The 22951-nt window shown below is 44.4% G+C and overlaps 1 protein-coding gene across 3 annotated transcripts in view; it reads right to left on the bottom strand.

Moving 5' to 3' along the window:
* PARVB (parvin beta) overlaps positions 1-22951 on the bottom strand; it is a 104895-nt gene that overhangs the window by 35345 nt on the left and 46599 nt on the right. For all 3 annotated transcript variants that reach the window (XM_026652242.2, XM_026652243.2, XM_026652244.2), the window contains exons 4-6: positions 10064-10166; positions 4819-4959; positions 3149-3264 (exon numbers count right to left, since the gene is read on the bottom strand). In XM_026652242.2, the coding sequence (XP_026508027.1) occupies positions 3149-3264; positions 4819-4959; positions 10064-10166 (360 nt within the window). The remainder of the gene's footprint in view (positions 1-3148; positions 3265-4818; positions 4960-10063; positions 10167-22951) is intronic.

Here is a 22951-nt window from a genome sequence, read left to right as displayed (position 1 = left end):
TAGGACTTTTCTATATTGGAAATGGTGAGCCAGTTTAAGTGAGACCTTGTCTACACCACAAATGCTTTCCCAGTATAGCTCTAATAAAGAGGCAGCTTATGCTTACAGAAGGCATTTTTCTGCCAGCACAGCAACACCACCTCCCCAAAGGACATGAGCGATGTTGACAGAAGCCCTCTTCTGTCAGCATAGCTGTGTCTACATCGGGGGTTGTGCCAGCATAGCCATGTTGGCTAGGAGGTGTGGTTTTTTCACACCTCTGACCGATATTGCTATTCTGACAAAAAAAATCTGTCAAGGAGACCTGGCCTAAATCAATTTAAAGCTGATTTAGTTAACCCATGCAAAATTCCAAAGTGGACATACTTAGGCCAGGTTTAAACTACAAAGTTCTGTTAGCACACCTAAGTTGGTTGGGGTGTGAAAAAAAAAATCCTCTAGCCACTTATATCTATGCCAGCTAATCCCCCAGTGTAGATGCAGCTATATCAACAAAAGAGGGCTTCTGTTGACATAGCTAGTATGGTTTGGGGAGGTGGTGTTACTATGCCAACAGAAAAATTCATTTGTTGCTGTAAGATGTGTCTACACTAGGGGGCTCTGCTGGTACCGCTATACCGGCAAAGCATTTGTAGTGTAGAAAAGGCCTCAAACAAATAAGGCTTATGTTGGTAAATTACCAAACTAAGCTAAGCCAATTTTAAGCAAGGGTTAAACCAGTTTAACTGAGTCTACATTAGGAGTTTGCACAAGCTGAACTAAATCAAGGTAAGACTTTTCTAAGGGGTAAAAATGTCAAAAGTGCCTAAGTGATTTAGGAGTCTAAGTCCCACTGACTGTCACTTCTCACATCTTTTCTTAAATGAGGGCCAAATTCTGCAGATGCTTACATACTCCAATCACTTTCCATGATGTTGAGTGATCCCCTTGAATGCACATAAAAGTGTTTGTAGGATCAGGGGCGGGGCCATCTATTATCCTATTTCTACAGCATTTTGTCTAATGGGGCCCTGATCGTGACTGGAGCCTCTAGGCAATACAATGCTAACAATACATTATTATTAATAATATGTATTATTTAAAATGTTATCAATGCTGATACACGCTTTAAAAACCGACATATGTTATTGAACTGGTATATATTTCCTTAAGACTGAATCACGTACAAGTTCAACTACAAATATTTTGCATCTTATTCAAAACTCTTAAAATACAGGATAGTATACTGTATTTTAAAATACTACAGGATAGTAGCATCAGGATAGTAAATGTAAAGAAATTTCTCAGTGATATGACATACATAGATAGTGCGCACATGTACATACACACATCCTCTTGTCCGTCCGAGGTAGGTCTACACTGTAGCTGGGAGTGTGCAGACACATGCTAGCTCGACTCAAACTAGGATTGTACTCAGGAGACTAGCGTGAGCCACCACCAATGTTGCAATATCCATGCTGCTGAGTAGGGGTGAAAGTGAGCTGGTACGGGCCAGTACTCCGTACCGGTAAGAACCCGCACTGGCCCAGACCCAGCCCACATTGCAGCAGCGCTTTAATGTGGCTGCGCCCCCCCAGTTGGCGGGGCCGCCGACGAGGGGGGGGGAGGGAGCAGCAATGTTAAAGCGCTGCTGCAGCAAAGGACCCTGCAGCGCTTTAATGTCCCTGCCCCTTTTGCCTCCCCTGGCCGCTGACGGCCGGGGGGGGGGGGTGCAAAGGGAGAAGCTGCCCTGGGGCCGGCGATTTAAAAGGGCCTGGGGCTCCGGACACCGCTGCCACTACTGCAGCAGCGGCGTCCAGAGCTCCGGGCCCTTTAAATCAATACAGGAGCCCCGGGCAGCGCCCCTTCCACCCGAGGGCCCTCCCCCGTACTGGTAAGTGTCCTCAGTTACTTTCACCCCTGCTGCTGAGCAGAGCTAGCATGATCTATCTACCTGCGCTGGAAGGCATGCTCCCAGCTGCAGTGAAGACATACCTTAAGCATTCCAGCTGGCAGCCTGAAAAACGTCAGTGTTTAAATTAAACCAAACTGTATGTCTTATCTGTCATTGTCTAATTTCATCTTACGAGAATGATCCGTGGTTGCAGAGCAGAGGCCTGGGTCTCAGTTCCATTACACCATGTATCATCTCATTCCTGAAATGAATCCCACTACAGCAGGGGTGACCTCACACTGCTACTGCCAAATCTACGGTCAATGCTGGCAGCTGGGCATACATTACAACCGCATGGGCCATCACACTGAACATTTAAAGCAGGACATGAGAAAGTAGCCAGCCAGAAGGCTTGGATTGGTCGGACAATAGTTGTTCAGGAAACCTGGGTTCAGGTCCCATTTTGAGGCTTTTGCAGCTTCATCGGCCAGAGAGAACCACGTGGCCTGGGAAGAGTGAATGAGTTATGATGGAAATTGAGACAAAAAACAAGAGTGAGAATGCCCTGCAAGTAGCAAAATGCTCTTTGTGGATCAAGAGAAATGGGCAAAAAAGCCAGGACCAGGCAGCAAAGACAGAAAGGATTGTTGCAATGTCTACAGCAGGAGATTAGAAGTCAGGGTTCCTTGGGTCTAACCCCATCTCCCTAATCGAGCAGAGCAAACAGAGGAACGGAGCTGTGAACGACCATGATCAAGGTCAAAATGCAGAACCAAAGGAACCAGAATGTCACAACCGACATGATGAACTGGCCCCTGGGAAACACAACGGGCTTCCAAAAAAGAGATTCTAAACCTCTCCCCAGATCCTGGTGTTGTTTCTGTTTAAATGGTTCCCTCTTCAACGAGCAGGAGGTAACAATGATTTACCTTTAGTAAAAAGCCAACAAATGGAGCTCTCTGACATGCAAATTCCATTATACACTATTAATTTTTTTGTATGACATTAGCAACTGGAGGCCCTGACCATTATTAGGGATATATTGTTCTAGGTACCTTGTGAACACATCATAAAAGATTGTAAGATTCATAGATTCCAAGGCCAGAAGGGAACACTGTGATCATCCACTCCGGCCTCCTGAATACCACAGGGGAGGGATTAGCTAAATAACGAAGACAAAGATGATGGGGGAGGGGTTGCAGCATATAAGCAGAGTGATCAGGGTGATGGATGGCAGCCATTATGACACAACTACACTTAGGAGTTCATACTTACCCTTACAACTACCACTTGCACAGAAACGTGCTCAGGAAGACGGATGGGAGCCCGGAAATGCATAGCCAAAGCTACCAGAAGGTGGAGAATGGAAATTAGATGCTTGCCATGGATTGCTGAAGTAAAAAACACAAGTCGAAAACAGATTTTAAATAACCAGCCTTTTGAGGGGTGGGAAAAAAGGTTGAAAAACTGTATTGGTTAGCAAGGCAACACTTTAGTCCTGTCACATAATGATCTCAAAACAATTTTACAAACATTAAGAATTCAATTAATCTGTGTCCGCTGGATAAATATTATCCCCACTTTACAGATATGGTAACAGAGGGGAACCGATTGTCTAAAGACACAAAACAAGTCAAAAGTAGAGCCAAGTATTGAAACCAGACCAGTGTCCACATCATCCCTCTCCTCAGGGAAGAGTAAAGGACCTGAGGGAGCATATTACATGTGCTAACCGCGTATAGTAGTAGTTTAGGTGTACGCACAGCCTCAGAACTACAGCTGACTGTATCAACAAAGTAGTGCATATTCATAAAAGTCTCCACAGAAGTACAGAATTGCATTGGCTATTAAAGTGAATTAGCACATTTCCTCGAGCAAGTTCAGATATGCTCAATTGTATCAAATCAGACCTATACTTGAAAATGCCCACCCTGAATACATCTGTAGCAAAATTACACAGGCTATGGTGTACCTGCTTGTAAGACACATTAAGATGGTTCACTCCCTGGGTGGAAACACATCATAAATTCTTTTGTAGATAAAGCACTTTAAAGGGATGTTCTTTCTGCTTACTCCATCAGAAATAGTGTCTCTAAACAGGTTTCAGAGTGGTAGCCGTGTTAGTCTGTATCAGCAAAAACAATGAGGAGTCCTTGTTGCTTTACCAAGTGGGGGGTCAGTGCTAATAAGCCAATTCAATTAAGGTTGAAGTGGGCTAGTCTCAACAGTTGACAAGAAGGGAAGAAAAAACACTTTTGTAGTGCTAATGAGTTCAGTGTAATCAAGGTGGCCCATTTCAAACAGTTGATAAGAAGGTGTGAGTATCAGCAGGGGGGAAATTAGTTTTTGTAGTTTTTGCATCTTTTCATATGCTGTGTATTTATACCTCTCTACTGTATTTTCCATTCCATGCATCTGATGAAGTGGGGTTTAGCCCACGAAAGCTTATGCCCAAATAAATTTGTTAGTCTCTAAGGTGCCACAAGGACTCCTCGTTGTTTTTGTCTCTAAACAGGACATCCTAGAATGAATGAATGGGTCCAAGCTCTCAAGTCTGTATCTTGAGAGGCTAACAAGTTTCTCAGATCTATAGAGATTCAGCAAAACAATGTTTTAATGATAATATATGCTTAAAGAAATGACACACTTCAAGAAGTCCATTTATGACATATCCCTCCTCATCTGAAGGAGTTCGAACCAGAATCATAGAGGTAGGAGGATATATGGTATAACCCCAACCTTTTCATGCTATGTATACGGCCTACACATATACATTACTATTAGTAGTCTGTAAAAACACTGCATCACAAAATATGTGATCAAGTTATTGGTTACAAGGATGGATGCTGCATTTCTGAAATGGGCAGCAGAAAATAATTTCCTCTGCATCCATGAACATGACACAGTCTCACTTCAAAGCAGACTTTTTTGCACATGGCACTTACAGTCGACATTCCACTTGATTGTCCACCCATGGGGTCGGAGTAAATCATGGACAGCTTCCAGAACTGTCTGCAGCTTTTGTTTCTGACCAATTTCAGACTGTGTCACTTCTGCCACATTCAGTTTACGGTCAGCCAGCTTTTCTGCATACAAACAAACAAGCAAAGGAGGACTTGTTAGACAAGCATAGGGAAGAGCACAAGACTCCTGGGTTCTAATCCCTAGATCTGTCAGCTTGGACAAGTAACCCACCTGTGAAATGGGAATATTTACCTTCCAAACTTCACAGTGATGTTTTCCAGTAACTTCAGTGTTTGGTAAGACACAGAGATCCTTGGCTGGCAGTATTTTTGAAGTGTTACATAATTTTCACAAGGGTAGAACAAAAATTTAGCTATTGTACCTTCCTTTTTCCTCCCCTATAGTTAAATGAGTTCAACACAATAAGGCCTTGTCTGCACAAGAAAGTTGCACGACTTTGACTAAAGGTCTGATTTTTTTAAACTGGTGCAAACGCCGTGTGGACACTCTTATTTTGGTTGAAACCTGAGTTATTTCAGTTTAGCTGAAGTCAATTAAGAGTCGGTTTAAGCTAAATCTAAGGCTATGGCTACACTCGAGAGCTTACAGCAGTTCAGCTGTACCGATGCAGCTGCACCATTGTGAGCTCTCTAGTGTAGCTGCACTAAGCCAATGGGAGAGAGCTCTCCATTGACTTAATTAATCCACTTGCAATGAGCAGCAGTAGCTATGTCAGTGAGAGAAGCTCCGCCGACATAGCACTGTCCTCACCGGCGCTTAGGTCGGTGTAACTTGTGTCGCTCGGGGGGTGGCTTATTCTCAGCCCTGAGCGACATAAGTTATACCAACATAATTGATAGTGTAGACATAACCTAAGTAGGCCAACTCTTAAACCAAAGTAAGCATTTACAGTGGTTTATACTGGTTTAACTAAGTTGGTTTAAAAATAGATTTATATTAAACTGGTATAACTTTCTCACATAGACAAGGCCTAACTTGATTGGTTGGTTGGTTTTTGTGTGGGGTTTTATTTAATTTATTTATTTAATTTATTTATTTATTTATTTTACAGTGGACAAGGCACAGCAAGTTTTGGTAAAAATCACAGGTATTCCTAAAATTTGGGATTCCTCAATAGTTCATCTGAACTAGTCCCCCAGAACCACACACTAGTGTTTCTCCTTTCCCCTAAACCCTCTCCTCGTCAAGCCAATGAACTTGGAGTTGAGCTGCCTCTATCTACTCTTCCTCAAACTGGTGGGGGCAAGGCAAGGAGACCAAATTGTCCTCCGATAAACTGTACAGCAAAAGGTACCTCCTCTTCTCTTCCTCAGGCCCGGGGAAGAATGGCCAGCTCACTACGCTCTTGGGGGTGGAAGCCCAAAGCGTTTACTTCACTTGATACCCAGCAAGAACATGTTTTTAGGGGGGGGAAGTCCTACATCCAATAGAAGTGAATTTTTTGTCATACACCTCATTGTTATTGATCACCTTTTAGTGCACAAGTTAGGGATTGGGTGTATTGACAGCCCAGCAAATAGGGATTTTGCTAATCTTTCATGCTGACACTATGTATATCATGGCATCCCAGTGGCACTTCTTATCATCTTGATCAAATTCTGCAAAGGAGGCACAGCCTCTAAATAAGTCTGTCACCCATTGGCTAATCTGCCACTCTGGGTGGCTTCAGAATTCTCCAGATGACAAGTTCCTGATTTTCACCAGTCATACGTCCTCTAAGGAATCTGAATTCCGTTATTAAATCCCAGAGCAGCTTTCACATGAATGGAACAATAACAATCAAGCAGTGCACGGGGGTGAAGGAACCTACTTTATGAGCCTCTTGTGCATGCAAAAGGGTGAAATGAAGGGTCAACTTTGCTCACATATTGTGAGACCCCAAGCAAAAGAAGCCCTTCCAGCACCACATACTTCATTGCCTCTTGCTGCGTCACTAGTACAAGAAGACATTTAGCCTCAACAATGCAATGGCTATGGCCAAAGCAGTCAAGAAGCCTTGACTAGAGCACGAGATGGAGCCCAGTTGTAATGACCGTGGTTCTCCTGTGAAGAAGAGGCAGGCCTGCATGGCAGAAGATGGGGGGAAAAGGCAACCCGGCAAGGATCCTGCAAACTCGTACATGCATAATTTTACTCACAAGACTTCCCACTGAGTTCAAAGCTATGTACATGAATAAAGTTAAGCACATGTCTAAGGGCTTGTCTACACGTACAGTGCTGCAGCAGTGCAGCCACGCTGCTGTCGCACTTCAGTGAAGAGCTTCTCCCATCGGCATAGTTAATCCACCTCTGAGAGAGGCGGTAGCTTCTCCCATCGACATAGCGCTGTCTACGCCGGGGATTAGGTCGGTATCACTACATCGCCCGAAAGTGTGGATTTTTCACGCCCCTGAGCGACAGTTATACCGATGTAAGTTCGTAATGTAGACCTGGCCTAAGTGTCTGCAGACTTGTGCCACTGGGCCCCCAATAGAAGGTCACTGATTTGTATAAACTCTCCCTATGATGAACACCCACCTCAGATTATTTAGTACAACGCCACTTGCTGAAGCCACAACGTGTGTAAGGGAAAGCAGAGACCATATTTCTGCCCTTTTATTATCCCTTGCAGCTAGTTGGGAGCCACACACCAGGAATTCCCATAAGCAGAGAATTCCCAGTTTCTCACCGTTGACCGGCGCCAGCTCCCCAGCATGCTGAAACTGACTCCTAGAGAATGGGCAGCACACCACAATTATTCTGAAGTGCTGCCCAAGCAGCACACTTTGTAGGAAGGAGCACCTCAATTAAAAATGGCTGACTGGGGCATCCAACATGGAGGGAGCCCTGCCAAAACTTTTGATTTATACTGACATGTCTGAATACTTGTTATTCTAAATTGCTGTGGCTGAGGGCCATTGGCTAGGAAGGAATTCTATAGAAACAATATAGTCTATTGAATGCAACCACCGATCCCTAGCCATTCGCGTTTGTGCCAACACTTTCAGCTAAGGGGTATCCCCACCTTCAGTCATAGCCTCAGCAGCCAGTGTTTAAATCTCTTCCATTTTAAGTCAGGCATTCTGCTTCTTGGTGCTCTAAAAAAGTTGATTACAGAAAGCTATCTTTAATAGAAGCAATGGAGTCTGGTCAATTAGAAAACAAAAAAAATTATAACTATTTTATATTAATCTTTGTAGACAATGTTCCTCACAAAAAAAAAAAAAAGTGTCCATATATGACACGCTGGGAAAAGGATGTGGATAGACAAATTACTCCAGAGGAATAGGGTTTGATGTGGAAAAGAGAACCAGCAACCTCAGTCTGTAGCACTAAAAAAAGAAAAATTCTTTAAAATACTGTTTCAATGGCCTCAACCATACAAACACTTAGGCCAAGTCAAAAAATAGAGAGAGATTGAATCGGGGGAAAATGTTGGAGAAACTGTGGCGAAAAAGGAGATTTCATGCATATATGGTGGACATGTCCAGTCATTAGAGAATATTGGGATGCAATTTGTAACCAAATATCACAAATGGTTGGATATTTATTTCCAAATGGATCCTTTGGTAATCCTCCTAGGGCTTCTTAGGGGAAATGGTCACACAAACATTGGTGCTGGAACTAGAGGTGCTGGGGTGCTGCCACACCCCCTGGCTTGAAGTGGTTTCCATCATGTACAGGGTTTACAGTTTGGTTCTATGGCTCTCAGCACCCCCACTATACAAATTGTTCCAGCACCCCTGAAAGGAAATGAAGAATTAATCTCTCATCTGCTAGTAGCTGCTTGGCTATTGGTAGCCTCTCATTGGAAAAAAGAAAAATAGACCAACCATTGAGGAATGGTTAAAAAAAAAAAAATTATATATGGAGGTTGTGGTTATGGAAAAACTGACACACCAATTATGTACCCAGCAAAATAGACAGAGGACAGATAGACACTTAGATATTGGGTTACTTTTTAATTTAGTACTCCAACTTCACCTGCAAAAAGAAAAAAAGCCCCTAGCACAACTATCCAATTTTTATTTTTTTTAATATTAACATTTGAGAGGGATACCTGGTCTGTTAACTACATGTGCATAGAGATTTCACTGCATTTCATAAAGTCACTAGAAACATAGGTATTGTAATGATGGTCACTCTGTAATATGGTAACGCCCTGTTAGATAGAAAGAGCTGGTGACTATATTCCTGGATAATATCTCTTTACACAAAAGCTAATTGTTGTAATGTTTGTTTTGTTTCTGACATTTACAAGGCAAGAATCTGTAAATTTGTTAAAACTTCCAAAATAAATCATTTAAAATTTATTTTAAAAGCTCTCCTCCCATTTTATTGAGCTCCTTCAAGCTGTGTTTTGAGGAGTTTTCATTGCACAATAAAGCCATTATTGTTAATCAATGTTTAAAAGATTTTGTGACCATTTACCGGAACACTGTGGGGCTCTAAGTGGCACATAGGGGAAATTCAGCAAGCAGCATCCATAAAGGCTAATTAAATTAGCATGATTGAAACCCCTCACTCCAGCCCCTCCAGATCACTGACAATGGTCCATGGGTAGTTGCTCTCAATCTGCGGGTCACGAGAATTAAGGAAACTATGAGCCTGTTTCTCTAGCATGTCTCCGATCTTCTACTACTTGAAGCTCTAAGGCTTTGTCTACACTATCACTTAACCTACTGATTGACTGAAGATCCTCTCTCCCCCAAACCCAAGACACGTGTAAGGGCACAGAGTGTGTACCCCACTCATGCCACATTGTACAAAGTTAATTTTTGAAAAAGCATCCACTCTGACCTGAAAGATGAACCATTATAATTGATTAAATGGATTGCTCTCAGCCCAAAGACTTTCAAAAGCGGACACACTAGATCCAACATTAGGCCAGTTTCACTTTGATTGACCAAGATTAGCACGTCTCCTTACCCCCCATTTCATCTATCTGGGATGTTCTCCTTGGTGAGCGGAGTTTAGACATCAGCATGAATCACCCATTCCGGGGAGCAGGATTCTCGTTTATTCCAATCCCTTACCTGGTCACATGAACAGAACAGATGGGCAGAAAGATAGGACAGGCTGATGCTGTGCCTGATGGCTAACGTGGATGGGCTGAATATTTAACTTTACCAAAGCTGCAGACAGCTAGTCTGTGGGGGGTAACTAGCCATCAAACCAGAGGGGCTGACTTCTTTGCAAAGCCCCCCTTCTGTAGCTTCAACTCACCCAAAAGCTTCTGCAGCACTTGCCCATCATAAAGGTCCTCTTCAAGCTGCTTAACAATGATTCTCTCTTCCACCAGGACATCGTTAATCCAGTCAATTAGAACCTGGGAGAATGGAGATGGGAGGCAAGTGTCTAATCACTGAAGTGTGTTACTTGTATCACAAGCAGCAATCAAAGTAAAGACCAGAAACAGGTAACCCCTGCATGAATAATCATCTTGTATATTTACTTCCAAACAATAGAGAGATCAGGTGGCGAAGAGACGCTTCAACTTTTTTGGAGCCCAGATCTTGCAAGAGTTCTCTCCCTCTCTAGGGCCAGTCAGTAATAGGTGATGAAAATATACAGCTCACTGTCATCTATTATTCCATTCAGGTCCTTTTGCTCCCAAAACACAGGCTTCTACCACTTGAGCTAACTCTCTGTTATAGGCAATTAATACAGTATTGGTCTTTAAAAAGATCTCTAAGCCAGTCACTAGAGGGCAACAGTCACAAAGACCTGAGCACAGCAGAGCAGCGGTATATATACACACTAAACAGTATTTCACAGCTGTTAGGTCATTGGCCAGAAAGGGACGGGTGTTTTACAAAGACAATATGCTCTAGCTCCTACTATGGGCTAAACAGACTCCCTGAAGAATAATCCCAGTCCTTTATCAACCCAAGCAATAAATGGATGAGAAGTCGGGTGACCAGATATCAAGTGTGAAAAATCAGGACACTTTTGGGGGAGAGGGCGGGGGGCAATAGTTGCATATATAAGACAGAGCCCCTAATCCTGGGACGTCTGGTGACCTGAATGAGACTTTACATAGTGCACCCGCAGCACAATACAGACAGACAGAGTAGTGTGGAACCAAAATTCTAGCCCACTGAGCCAGTCCGACAGTCACTCTGTACTGTGCCTGACAGGTCCCATATGCTAAATTAGCTTAACTATAAAATCTTGCATGTGCTAACTGAAGCAGGAAGGAACATAAAGAATCTTTTAAAAAGGGAATAATATTAAATTTGTCAGGCCTCAGACATAATCCCCTTAAAAGTAACAGGCAAAACAGTGTCATGCCTTTGTTTAGTTGGCACTAGCATGGGGAAAATGTAGTTCATCACTTGTTTTACTCCAGTTTACTATGTTAAGCTCTATATATAAAAGTACATTTTGCTGAAGTAATGTAATTTTTGTAATAAGAGACCTTGCTTTCTGCTATTAAATTTTTGCTTATAAGTGGAGAGGCAGTATTGCCAACCTCAAGTCTTCAAAAACCATGAGGCAGGGCCCCCAAAAATCATGAGAATGGCTTAAAAATCATAAGGTTTTAAATGTTATATATATGAAATTGTGGATTCCATTGATTTTGCTTTCTGATTAGAATCCCCACTTCCACCTTTTCTCCTCAGCCATGAGCATTTGGATCTTACTTTGTTTTTCTATATGCAAGCTGAGATTTTTATATAATCCTGTGATGACAGGAGCTGGGACTTAAAAAAACAAATATTGCGAGATGTGTGATAAAAATCACAAGAGTCAGCAACACTGGGAGAAACAGCCATGTGGGGTGTGCTGATTACAAGGTGTATTTGGCTAATTTATACAAGTTAGTGAGATTCAGCTGTATTAAGCTACCTCACAGCAGCAGAGACAGACACTTAGGACTTGTCTACATGGGGCCAGCAAAGTGCGCCAGAGGGATGTAATTGGTAAAGCACACTAATGTGCTGCACTCTAATTGCCCCATGTAGACACTGCTGGCACGCTCTAAAACAGGGGTGGGCAAACTTTTTGGCCCGAGAGCCATATCGGGGAATAGAAAGCATATGGCGGGCCATGAATGCTCACAAAATTGGGGTTGGGGTGTCGGAGGGGGTATGGGCTCTGGGGTGGGGCTGGGGATGAGGAGTTTGGGGTATAGGCAGGTGCTCTGGGCTGGGACGGAGGGGTTCGGACGGCAGGAGGGGGATCAGGGCTGGGGCAGAGGTGCGGGAAGGGGTACAGGTTCTGGCTGGGGTTGCGGGCTCTGGGGTGGGGCTAGGGATGAGAGGTTTGGGGTGCAGGAGGGTGGTCCGGTCTGGGATTAAAGGGTTTGGAGAGCAGGAGGGGGATCAGGGCTGGGGCAGGGGGTTGGGGCGTGGGGAGAGGCTCAGGGGGTGCAGGCTCCGAGTGGCGCTTACTTCAAGCGGCTCCCGGAAGCAGCGGCATGTCCCTTCTCCAGCTCCTACGTGGAGGTACAGCCAGGCGGCTCTGCACGCTGCCCCATCCACAAGCACTGCCCCTGCAGCTCCCATTGGAGCGCGTAGGAGCTGGAGGGGGGCCATGCCGCGGCTTCCGGAAGCTGCTGGTGTGGCCCTGACCCTGCGCCCTGGCTTGAGCGGGGCCGAGCCGCTTGGTGCGGCTCGTGGGCCTGTTTAAAATGGCCCACGGGCCGTAGTTTGCCCACCCCTGCTCTAAAAGGTACCTAGCTCGTATTAACACAAAATAGGTACCTTTTAGGGTGTGCCAGCAGGACCTACATGGGCCTGTTAAAGTGCAGCACATTAGAATGCTTAAAAAAAAAAAAAAAAAAAGAAAACCACCCTTCTAGGGCGCTTTGCCAGTGCCATGTAGACAAGCTCTTAATATTCATAAATCGCTTTGAGATCCTTATACACGTGCACCTCTAACATGATTCTTAAATGTCTCCATGATACTGCAGAAATGAAGAAGAGCTACTAAAATCAGGGCTAAAAAAAAAAAAAAGCACAATTTTTCACAAGTTTCAGCTGGACAACATAGCAAGCCCTTGACTCAGGGTGAACTGAGATGGGTTTGTGGGTATGAACATCACATCTGCCCTTTGCTTTAAGCTGCCTGGGAGGAAAAGAAACTTGGTAATAAAAAGAATGCTCTACAAGTCTTTTTTTTTTTTTTTTTTTTTTTTTTTTTAATTAAAAATGTTTTGAACAGATTTCCATGAGGCAACAGCAGCAGCTCTTTAATGCTGTGCAGGATATAAGCACACAACTAAAGAGACTCATGTGTAATGTATTTTTCAATGCGGGGGGGCAAGAGGGTGATAGAGTTTAAAGGCATCTGATGACTAAGTGCTCTGCAATAGTTTAGACATTGCTCCTCTGTGTGTTCATAAAGAAGCTACATGTATCTGCTTCGTCATTCACTCCAGCCAAGCCAACATCACTTCCTCAATGTATACAATAAAGTACCCATCCTCTCCTTCTTTGGGCACCGCATGTCGTAGCCCTTCAGTGATCTCTTCTCAGGCCGTGTCTTGATAGGGGCACCAACCCCTCCGTTCTTCTCCTCGACATTTAGACTGAGATTTTCGAAAGAGCTTAAGGGAGTTAGGCACTCACGTCCTCTCATATTTCAATGCGAACTAGGTGCCCTACTCCCTTACACTCCTGTGACAATCCCAGCCATTGTCAGCTGGCCAAAGATTACACCCAGCCAGGGCAGAGTAAGTGGGGGTGCAACCTGCGTAGAACAGTTTGGAAGCATTACTCAATAGGGCAGAGCACATGACCAGAGCAGCCCTTGCAGACTAGGTCAGGGAACTCCAGCCTACTAACTTATAGCCCCCTTCTGGGGGCAGCAGGGCAGTACGGACTCATTGGTAAGAGGGAGAATGAGGTTACAGTATTTTTTTAGGGTAGGAAGGGACCATTACAGTGAAAGGAAGAGAAGAAGGAAATGGGGGTTGGGGTGGGAGAGAAAGACAGGCCTCCTTTAGCATTACAAACTGTTCACTAACTCCAGTAAAAAGCAACTCCCAATTAAGTAGACACATTCTTGTCTCAGATGGTAAAATAGAGATATTATAGCCTCTTCCTGAACTACACCACCTCGATAACTGTTGGACAGCAATAGAAAATGTTTAGCAAGAAAGAAGCTATAAAGAAATACACGATTAGCATCATTCCTTAAAAGAAGAGGGCCAGATTTTTTTTTAAAGTGCATTGAAGTGGTTAGAGTTTCAAACATGCAAAAGTTCTCAGCCCGCAGCAGCTTCCATTGAGAACAATGGCAGTTTTTGGGTGTTAAGCTCTTGAAAATCTGGCACAAAAGATTGTGACTGAAATTACTTCATCACCTTTCTAGTATCTCTCAATCTCTTCTCTGTCACTATTGTGAGAGAGAGAGACCATGGGTAAACAGATTTGAAAAGGATCCATGTGAATTAGGAGCCTCAAGCACCATTTTCAAAATAGGAACCTAAATCCCATTGACTTTCCAAGTCACTTAAGTACTTTGGAAAATGTTACCCTATGTAAAGAGTTAAAGTTACAGCACTCCCAGTTTAAATTTAGAATAAAAAAGACCTCTTGGCAAAAGCACATAAAGGAGAGAGAAATAAAACAAGGACTAGTTGTCAGGTTTCTAAAAAAATTAATACAATGGCTACATTTGAAAAGGGGGGGGGGGAAGCAACAAATGTTAAAAACTCATTTAATATGCAGCCCACAATACCAGCCCTCCTAGAGAAAATGAATTTGTAATTAAAAAATAATCCATCCAAACCTTTTTGAAAAAGCCCTCAGAGACTGACAAGAGCTGCAGTTTTCAAAAACCAAAGTTAGCCAGACCGCCTCTTGATTTCCTGATTGCAAAAGCTTGTGTCTTGCTGAGGAAACCTGAAAAAATGCTCTCTGCATTGGATCTTTTTAACTCTTTCAAGGGGAGAAACAGAGTCATTTGGTTTTATTTAAAATGTACAACAGAAACAGATTTTTTTCTGATTCATTTCCCACAGAGGCTTAACTCTTCATGTCTTCCAAGTCTCCCATTTACACAAAGACAGAGGCACAATCTAGCCAATTATCTGCAATAACTGACTGTTTAAGCCGCTCAATATAGGTTCAGACACAGCAAAGCACTTAAGCACGTACTTAACTGAGCATGTGATTAGTCCCACTGGAATCAGTGGGAGTATTTGTGTGCTCAAAGTTATGTGCATGCTTAAGTGTTTTGCTGGATCAGGGTCTTAAATTCCTAAAAGTGGAATTTCTCTTAGTTGTTCTGTAGTATTTGGCTAGTAGCAGTTCTAAAACTGCAGTAAAATCAACTCAACTCCTCTCCCCACCATCACCTCACCTGCTGCCTCATACAGACGTTGACATATAAAAACAATCCCCAACTGTATCAGATCCCCAGGCACATATATGCATAATAAATTGCATAAACATGCCAGTGGTGCTTTAAATTTTGACACATATATTTATTAAACCACTTTGAGGACAAACTCTTATGTCGGATTTAATGAGCCATGTTTTATTATCAAGTGCTGGGCTGAAAATTGAAATTGCCATCAGGCAGAACCCAGAAATAAAATGGTGTGAATATCCTACAAGGAAAAAAAAAAAACTGGTCTGTCTGGCTGACTCGTATTATACACAGGTAAGCTCATTTTTTGCATCAAACTTCACCAGTCCCATAAAGTGGTTTATTAGAAAGGCTGCCTGCCCCAGAACACATTGAAACTTGTTCAGAGCAAACTTGCAGAGTTCAAGGACAAAGAGCCCTAGGTCACCGCCGTTGCAAGTAAAGAACACAAAATAAAAACAAAACGAGTCCATAAGAGCATCTGGCACAATGGGAAAGCAGGAATCTGAGCAACCAAACAGAGCAAAGAAAGCCAACTCCAAGCAAAAAGTCATTAAAACAAGAGTTGGAAGAGCCTTTGCCAAGAGAATGTGAAAGCATGCAAAAAACAAGATAGTTTAGCTCACTTCGTGGTTGAGTGTGGAAACTGCTGGTGTAAGTCATTCAGGTCTACAAGCCTTTTGGCTAAACCTTCAGTGCGGGCTGTTTCTGGACAAACAGATTTTTTTATTTTTAAGACTGAACATCTAGCTTTTTTTTTTTTTTTAACAAAACTTGCCCCGGTTAGTCACATGGTAGGCCTTTGTGAAAACTCGCAAACCCATGCTCAAAGCTCATAGCTCAATGGTTTCATTTTAAGTTTTGTCTTCATCATATCTGATTGACACAAACTATGCATTTAATCTTGAAGGAGTGAAAACTAACTGAAAATGTTTGTTGAGCTCAGGGATTGACCAAGTAGCATTGCTTGGAGCACGATTCCGTTTAGGAGACTGTTCAAGGGCCAAAACATCAGTTGATTTTACAAGGTTTCTGTCCAGGGGTGAAAGTAAGGTAAAGGACTTACCGGTACGCCGGAGTCCTGAGCGGGGGCATGGCCTCAACCGGAAGAGGCGGGGCCATTCAAGATTTAAAGGCCCTGGGGCTCCGGCTGTGGCTGGGAGCCCCAAGGCCTTTAAATCACCCCGGAGCTACCAGCTACAGAGAGGCAGCTGGGAGCCCCGGGACGAATTAAAGGGCCCGGGGCTCCGGCTGCCGCAGAGCTCCTGGCCCTTTAAATCCCTGCCCAAGCCCGGCTGCCGGAGCTCCGGCGAAGATTTAAAGGGCCCGGGGCTCTCCGCAGCGACTGGAGCCCTGGGCCCTTTAAATCACCGCCGCGGAAGCCGGTCCAGTTCGGCACGGCGTACTGGCTCTTGCCGGTACACCGGACCGGACTGGCTTACTTTCACCTCTGTTTCTGTCAAAAATAGCTTGCAAGATTTGGCTGTCGAATCTGAACCTGAAAGGGATAGGTTTCAGGTTTAAATTTGACAACAACAAAATACTGCAAGCTCTCTTTGCAAGATTTTGATCCTAAATGGCAGAAACCTTGTAAGATCAGCTGATTGTAACTAGGGTGACCAGATGTCCTGATTTTATAGGGACAGTCCTGATATTTGGGGCTTTGTCTTATATAGGCACCTATCCCCCCACAATCTTTGTCCTGATTTTTCACACTTGCTATCTGGTCACCGTAATTGTGACAGATGTGAGACCTGGGAAGTGTAAGGAGTTCAAACTCCTTCAAATATGCCAGACAGGCATGGATTTTTGAGACAATAACTGAGGAATCCCCAAGGCGTGATTAATGCAAATTACGCAACCCTGGTTGCACAAAAAACAGCCTTTTGAAGCTACACCCTGAGAGGGCCATTGACTGATTGACCAATGACCTGTTCCTGGAGACTGGAGACTGGAGATCAAAGGCACAAGAGCTGTATAAAGAAACAGCTGAACTGACTGGTCAGTATCAGTCGGTGTCTGGTTCCCGATTTAAAAACTGACATGAACTTGTAACCAAGGGGGCAAAGCCAGTTGTGGGGTTTGAAAGACTGACGCCTGCCAGAGCCTTATGTTGGGGTTGGGGGTAACCTCTGATAAGCATTTAGCATGCGTGTAGATTCTTTTATTGTTTTTATAGATATTCTCTGTAATGCTTTTGCCCTAAGAATAAATGCAGCTTTTTGAAGGCTGGTTGGTAAACCGGTGTACAATGTTGTAGTCTCTGGAGAAAAAATTAATGACAGGTTCTATACCCTGCTCAGATCTGTTGGGAAACCCACAGGAAGGTGCAGAGGGACTGTAAGCCTAAACCCCGCTGTCTAAAGGGAGAAAGGCCAGTTCTCCGTCCCAAGAGAGGTGAGTGCTGGGAAGTCTGAACCTTAAGTGGATGCCATCAAGGAGGGAGATCAAAGGTGCAGTTAATCCTGAAACTGTGACATGGATGTTGCAAGATTTCCCTCAGCTAGAATGGGGGAAATCCTAAGAGAATAGGTGTTTACATGAGATTTTGGATAAAGTTTTCAAAAGTGCTAATTGATTTAGGAGCCTAAATCCCATTGACTTTCAATGAGATGTAGGCTTCTAAGTCCGTGAAGAATTGTAATACTAAGTAGAGAAATGCCTAAATCCTTTTAAAATCTGGGTCTTAGACACTTTTGGAAATTACACTCTTTGGCTGTATCTGGACCAGAACCAAAAACTAGGCCCCTTCCAACCAACAACAGTACACAGATATGAGAGTTCAAGGGGATTCAAATCTGCATTACTCTCAAGATCACAATATTTGAAGTTATTCAGTAGAACTAAAATAGCTTACAAATATCCCTGAGTACTCATTAGAATTATTTAAATGGATTGGTTTCAACTATGTTCACATCACTTAGGTGTTTACTCTAACAATTTAATGGTAGGAATGTTCACCAAAACAGAGAATCTTAAAGCAATGATTCGGGATATTAACGGGAAACAAATTTTAAATATGTAAACAAGAACATTCATACTGGAAACCTGATAATAAAGGCTTGTCTATAAGGGCATAAACTGAAGTGCACACCAAAGTGATGTGTTGTAACTGCCCCATGTGGACACTTCTGGTGCAAACTAAAAGGTACCTAGTTTGCATTAATTTATCTCCACCTGGGGCATTTACAATGCAGCACTTTGGTGTGCGCTGCAGTTCACATCCTGATAATCCAAACTGCAGGGTCATGTAGACAAGCCCTAAGAATTATGACATGCTTATCTAATCAGAGAAGAGCCACATACCAAGCAACCCAAGTGAACAATCAAAAGTAACCATCAAATCTGAATTCCAAATACTCACATAAAATTGTTTGCAAATAAGCCACAGACCAAGAACAAATGAGTTTGAGAAAAGTTTAAGAAGGTAACCCACAGCCAGGGCCGGCTCTAGGTTTTTTGCCGTCTCAAGCAAAAAAAATTTTGGCTGCCCCTCACCCCACCCCTGGGCTCTCATCTCCCCCCCGCTCCCCCGTGCCCTCTTCCACCCGCATCCCCTGCCGCCCCAGCGCTGGGCTCTCCACCACACCCCAACCCACCCGGACCCCCTGCCGCCCCAGCCCTGGGCTCCCCCCCACCAGTGCTGACTCCGCCCACTCCCCCCTCGCCTCCATCCGGTCCGGTGCTGGCAGGGTCGGGGTAAGCAGCGAGGCTCCCGGGCCGTGCCTCAGCCCAGGGTCCCTCCAGCCACAGCTCCCGCCTCCAGGACTGGCCGGGACCCAAGAGGGCAGAGCCAGGGGACCGCCCCAGCAGGGAGCGGGAGGAGCCGGGGCAGGGTAGTCCCAGAGGGAGCAGAGCCCCGGAGAGTGGGATGCGGGCCCCACACGGCAGCGCCCCGCCCTCTATGGCCCCGCTGCTGCTGCTGCTTCTGGCCTCCCTGCCGCAGTCCCTGGGCGGCTCGGGCCGCTTCGCCCAGCCCTGGCTGCGGCGCTGGGGGGCGGCCACCCTGCGGCACCTGCAGGCGGCTCCGTGTGCCCCGTGGGGCGGCCCCCAGCCTGAGTGTCCCCCGCTCGGAACCTGCCCGGCCCAGCCACAAGGTGCGGGCACTGCTCCCCCACGGCGCGAACCGCAGTGGCCCCAGAGCGCCCCCCGTCTACAACGCGCTGCTGCTGCCAGGGCCGGCTCTAAGCTTTTGCCGCTGGAAGCAAAAAAAAAAAAGGCCAGAATGCTGCCCCTGAAAATGAGCCGGCCCTGCCCACAGCAAAAAAGTCCAAAAATTCCTGGATAAGCTATTTACTATGAATTATTGTCTCCGTTCTTATGTTTTGATCTGAGCTTCCAGCTTTGGGCTATCTAGTAAATTTCATACAACTCTAATCAGAACCTACTGTTCTACCAAAACCAGAACTGTAATTTGCTACACACAGCTGCGAATGAAGTGGAAAACAAGGATTGATGGCCACTGATGGGATTTATTTGATTATCTAGTTGTTCTTTGCAGCTGGACTTCCTACTGACCCATTGTGCCAGACTATTTTTAAAATATATAATTATACTAAACATCACTTTTTTCTTTTTTAAGCCCACCTCTAGCTTGTGCTCATTTTCAGTTCTGTAAGAGCATTCAAAGCATCTATTATCACGTCCTCCACACAGCAGCCACTCAGTATAAGAGATTTACTATGCTTGCTGGGATGAAAAGTTATTTTCCCTTTTGTTCTTTCTGCATTACAGTGGGATTCTACAGTCTGTCTCCCCCAGAGCTAGGACAGTTATGTTTTAATCACTTCCAAATGCACACAAAAGCCTGCGGTGCTTAATCCACTACGGATACAACTCTTATTGCAGCAGGGAAGAAGAGATTAAACAATCTTTTTCTGTGGAGCCAAAAGGTATTAAACAATATGTCACCGTTAGATTCCCTGGTTCATTTTCCCAGGGGCTTCCCTGCCCTGACTCTGCTTTTCAAAACACTGATTTGTGAGTGTGTATGTGAGTGGAGTGGGAACAATTAAGAAGGGGGATTAAATACTGTAGATGTATCCACTTTTTAGAGAGGGGAAAAATCATGAAAAGGTTTAGAATCAAAATTAAAGCTATCAAAGTAACTATTCAGTTTTCCCCTCTTTATTTAATGGTGATCTTAGACAATAAGCTCTGTGGAGCACAGACTGTCTTGTTCTGGGTTTGTACAGCACCTAGCACAATGGGGTTCTGGTCCCCAATTAGGGTTCTTAGGTGCTACCACAACTCAGATAATAAACAACAATAGTAATAGACAGCTTAATGACCCATTAAAAGAATACAGAGCAAAGAGAAGATCAACCCGTCACACTTTCACTAGGTCATTCAGGTACAATCACAGCATAATTCAATCCCCTCTCTGCCTCACAGTCTCACACCAAGTTAGTCGTCAAATTCCTTTCCAACTATGCCATTGTACAAACTCCTGCTTTAAATTATGCTTGTGAATGGTTAACGAATATTTACATTTATATATGGCTCTCCTCTCTGGGGTGGCCCCACAAGAAGAAACACAAGGCTCTTTTGGGATGGTCCAGAGGAGACAGCCCCTAGGGGCTTCCAGGACATAGGGATCAGTTCTCCATTGCCCTGAATGTTGTACAATCATGTGCACCTGTACAAAGTGGGAGTAAAACATTACCAGTCTGATTTGTAAGCGACTGTGCTGAGTCATTCATTGCAGGAATGGTGAACCAGGCCCCAATCCTGCAATGAAATCCATGCGTAGAGACCCTAGTGCCTATGAGGAGCACATTACAGGATCAAGGCTCAAGTCTTCATCCCCGCTCTAATCAGATTTTGAGGGGAGGAGAACCTTGCTAATTTGTATTAATGACTCAAAAGATTCATACCTGACCATAGCATAAGGGCTCCAAGTCTCACTAAATTCAATAGCAAAGCTCCCATTGATTTCAACAGGATCAGGAACAGATCTTGTACTGAACTAACAAGATTTTAAATCAAGTCGACTACATTCCAGAGTGTGCTTGGTTCACTTATTCTGACCACACTGGTTCAGTTTTGATTCTTCATAGGCCAGCCATGAACATCCCGTAGTACAGTTTGGAAAAGTGGCACGAGACCACTAGGGGTTTTGCAAGCACTGTTGGGTTTGAGGATTAACATAGTGAGAATGGAGTGAGATTCTACTGGGTTTTAGCCCACAACATATTCAAGGGGAATAATATCATGTGTACTTGCACACAGCTCCTCTCTAAAGCTGGATTTGCAACTGGACAGGAAGCTGGCTGTATGTTCCTAAAGCAATGCCCTGCCATTGCAGTGCTGATTATACAACGATGGGTGTGTTTGTTGTAAGTACATACATAGGCTGCGGTGGTATTTCTTTGAAGCATGCATTCACTCCAGTGATGTACCAAGTAAAGATACCCTGACAAGAATGTATCAAAGCACACGTCCTGTCCTCCTTCATGGGATTACATAATCCAGATTTTTCTGACACATCTAAGCACTGTGGTTTCTACCCAAAGCAATACAAATCAAAAGCCTCGCACACAGAGAGGCAAGTACAGGAAATGTAGTAAGAGTAGTATGAACATGAAAGCTTCTGGGAAGAAAGATGCATTAGGGCAGGGGTTCTCAACCTTTTTCTTTCTGAGGCCGCCACCAACATGCTATAAAAACGTCACCGCCCACCTGTACCACAATAACTGGTTTTCTGCATATAAATGCCAGGGCGGCGTTAGGGGGTAGCAAGCAGGGCAGTTGCCTGGGTCCCCACGCCACTGGGGCCCTGGCGAAGCTACATTGCTCAGGCTTCAGCTTCAGCCCTGGGTGGTGGGACTCAGACCCCCAGGCTTCAGCCCAAGCTTCGGCATTCTGCCCTGGGACCGAGCAAGTCTAACACTGGCCCTGCTTCGCGGCCCCCCTGAAACCTGCTCGCGGCGCCCCCGGATCCCTGGTTGAGAACCACTTCATTAGGGTACAAACCTGCCAACACTTCTCTCTCTGCTCCATCCTTCACTCGGTTAACCTCAACAACCCTAACCCTTAAACTGGCCCTTCTAAATGCTACACACTCTGGGTTAGACTCCTCCACCTCACTCAGAGCATGAGTAAATGAGCATTGTGTGGGGAACTGGGGCTGGAGTGGGATGGAGTCGATAACTGTTATGGAACAGGCTGTGGGGCAATACTACAGATCCTGAGCTGGAATAACAGCTGCTGCCTCTCCACACACACAGTGCAGATGCTCCCAGCTACTGGATACATGACAATCACAGATCCAGTCCCTCCCCTAGCACACAGGTAGATCAGAAGCTTCTGTTCTCCCTGTCTCATAACACAAAAGCAAAGGGACATTCAATGAAATTGAAAAGAGGAAAATTCAAGACCAGCAAAAGAAAATAATTTTCACACAACACGCAATTATACTGTGGCCAAGAACTTAGTAAGAATTCAAAAGGGGATTGGATATTTAGATGGATACCAAGAATATCCAGAGTGAGCAGAATAAACAACAAAATATAGTGGAAGGGATGTTAAACCTCAAGCTTTAGGGCTTAACCATAAGCCAATTTCTAGCTTTAAGAGACCAGAATGAGACACCTAATGTGGGGGGTAGATTATGCCACATCTGCCTACTGTGGGGTTCTTACATCTTCCTCTGAAGCATCTGGCTCTAGTCATCATAGAGAACAGCATGCTGGACTAGATGGACCTCAGGTCTGCTCATTATGGCAATGCCTATATTCCTATACTCTCAATGTTCCTCTCCACTTGGACCTAGCCTGGAGCCCACTCCCC

Source organism: Terrapene carolina, unplaced genomic scaffold (assembly GCF_002925995.2).
Source record: "Terrapene carolina triunguis isolate 2854851 unplaced genomic scaffold, T_m_triunguis-2.0 Scaffold112, whole genome shotgun sequence".
NCBI classification, from domain to species: Eukaryota; Metazoa; Chordata; order Testudines; family Emydidae; genus Terrapene; species Terrapene triunguis.
The sequence above is the reverse complement of the archived record's forward strand: the minus strand, read 5'-3'. Positions and strand labels throughout refer to the sequence as shown.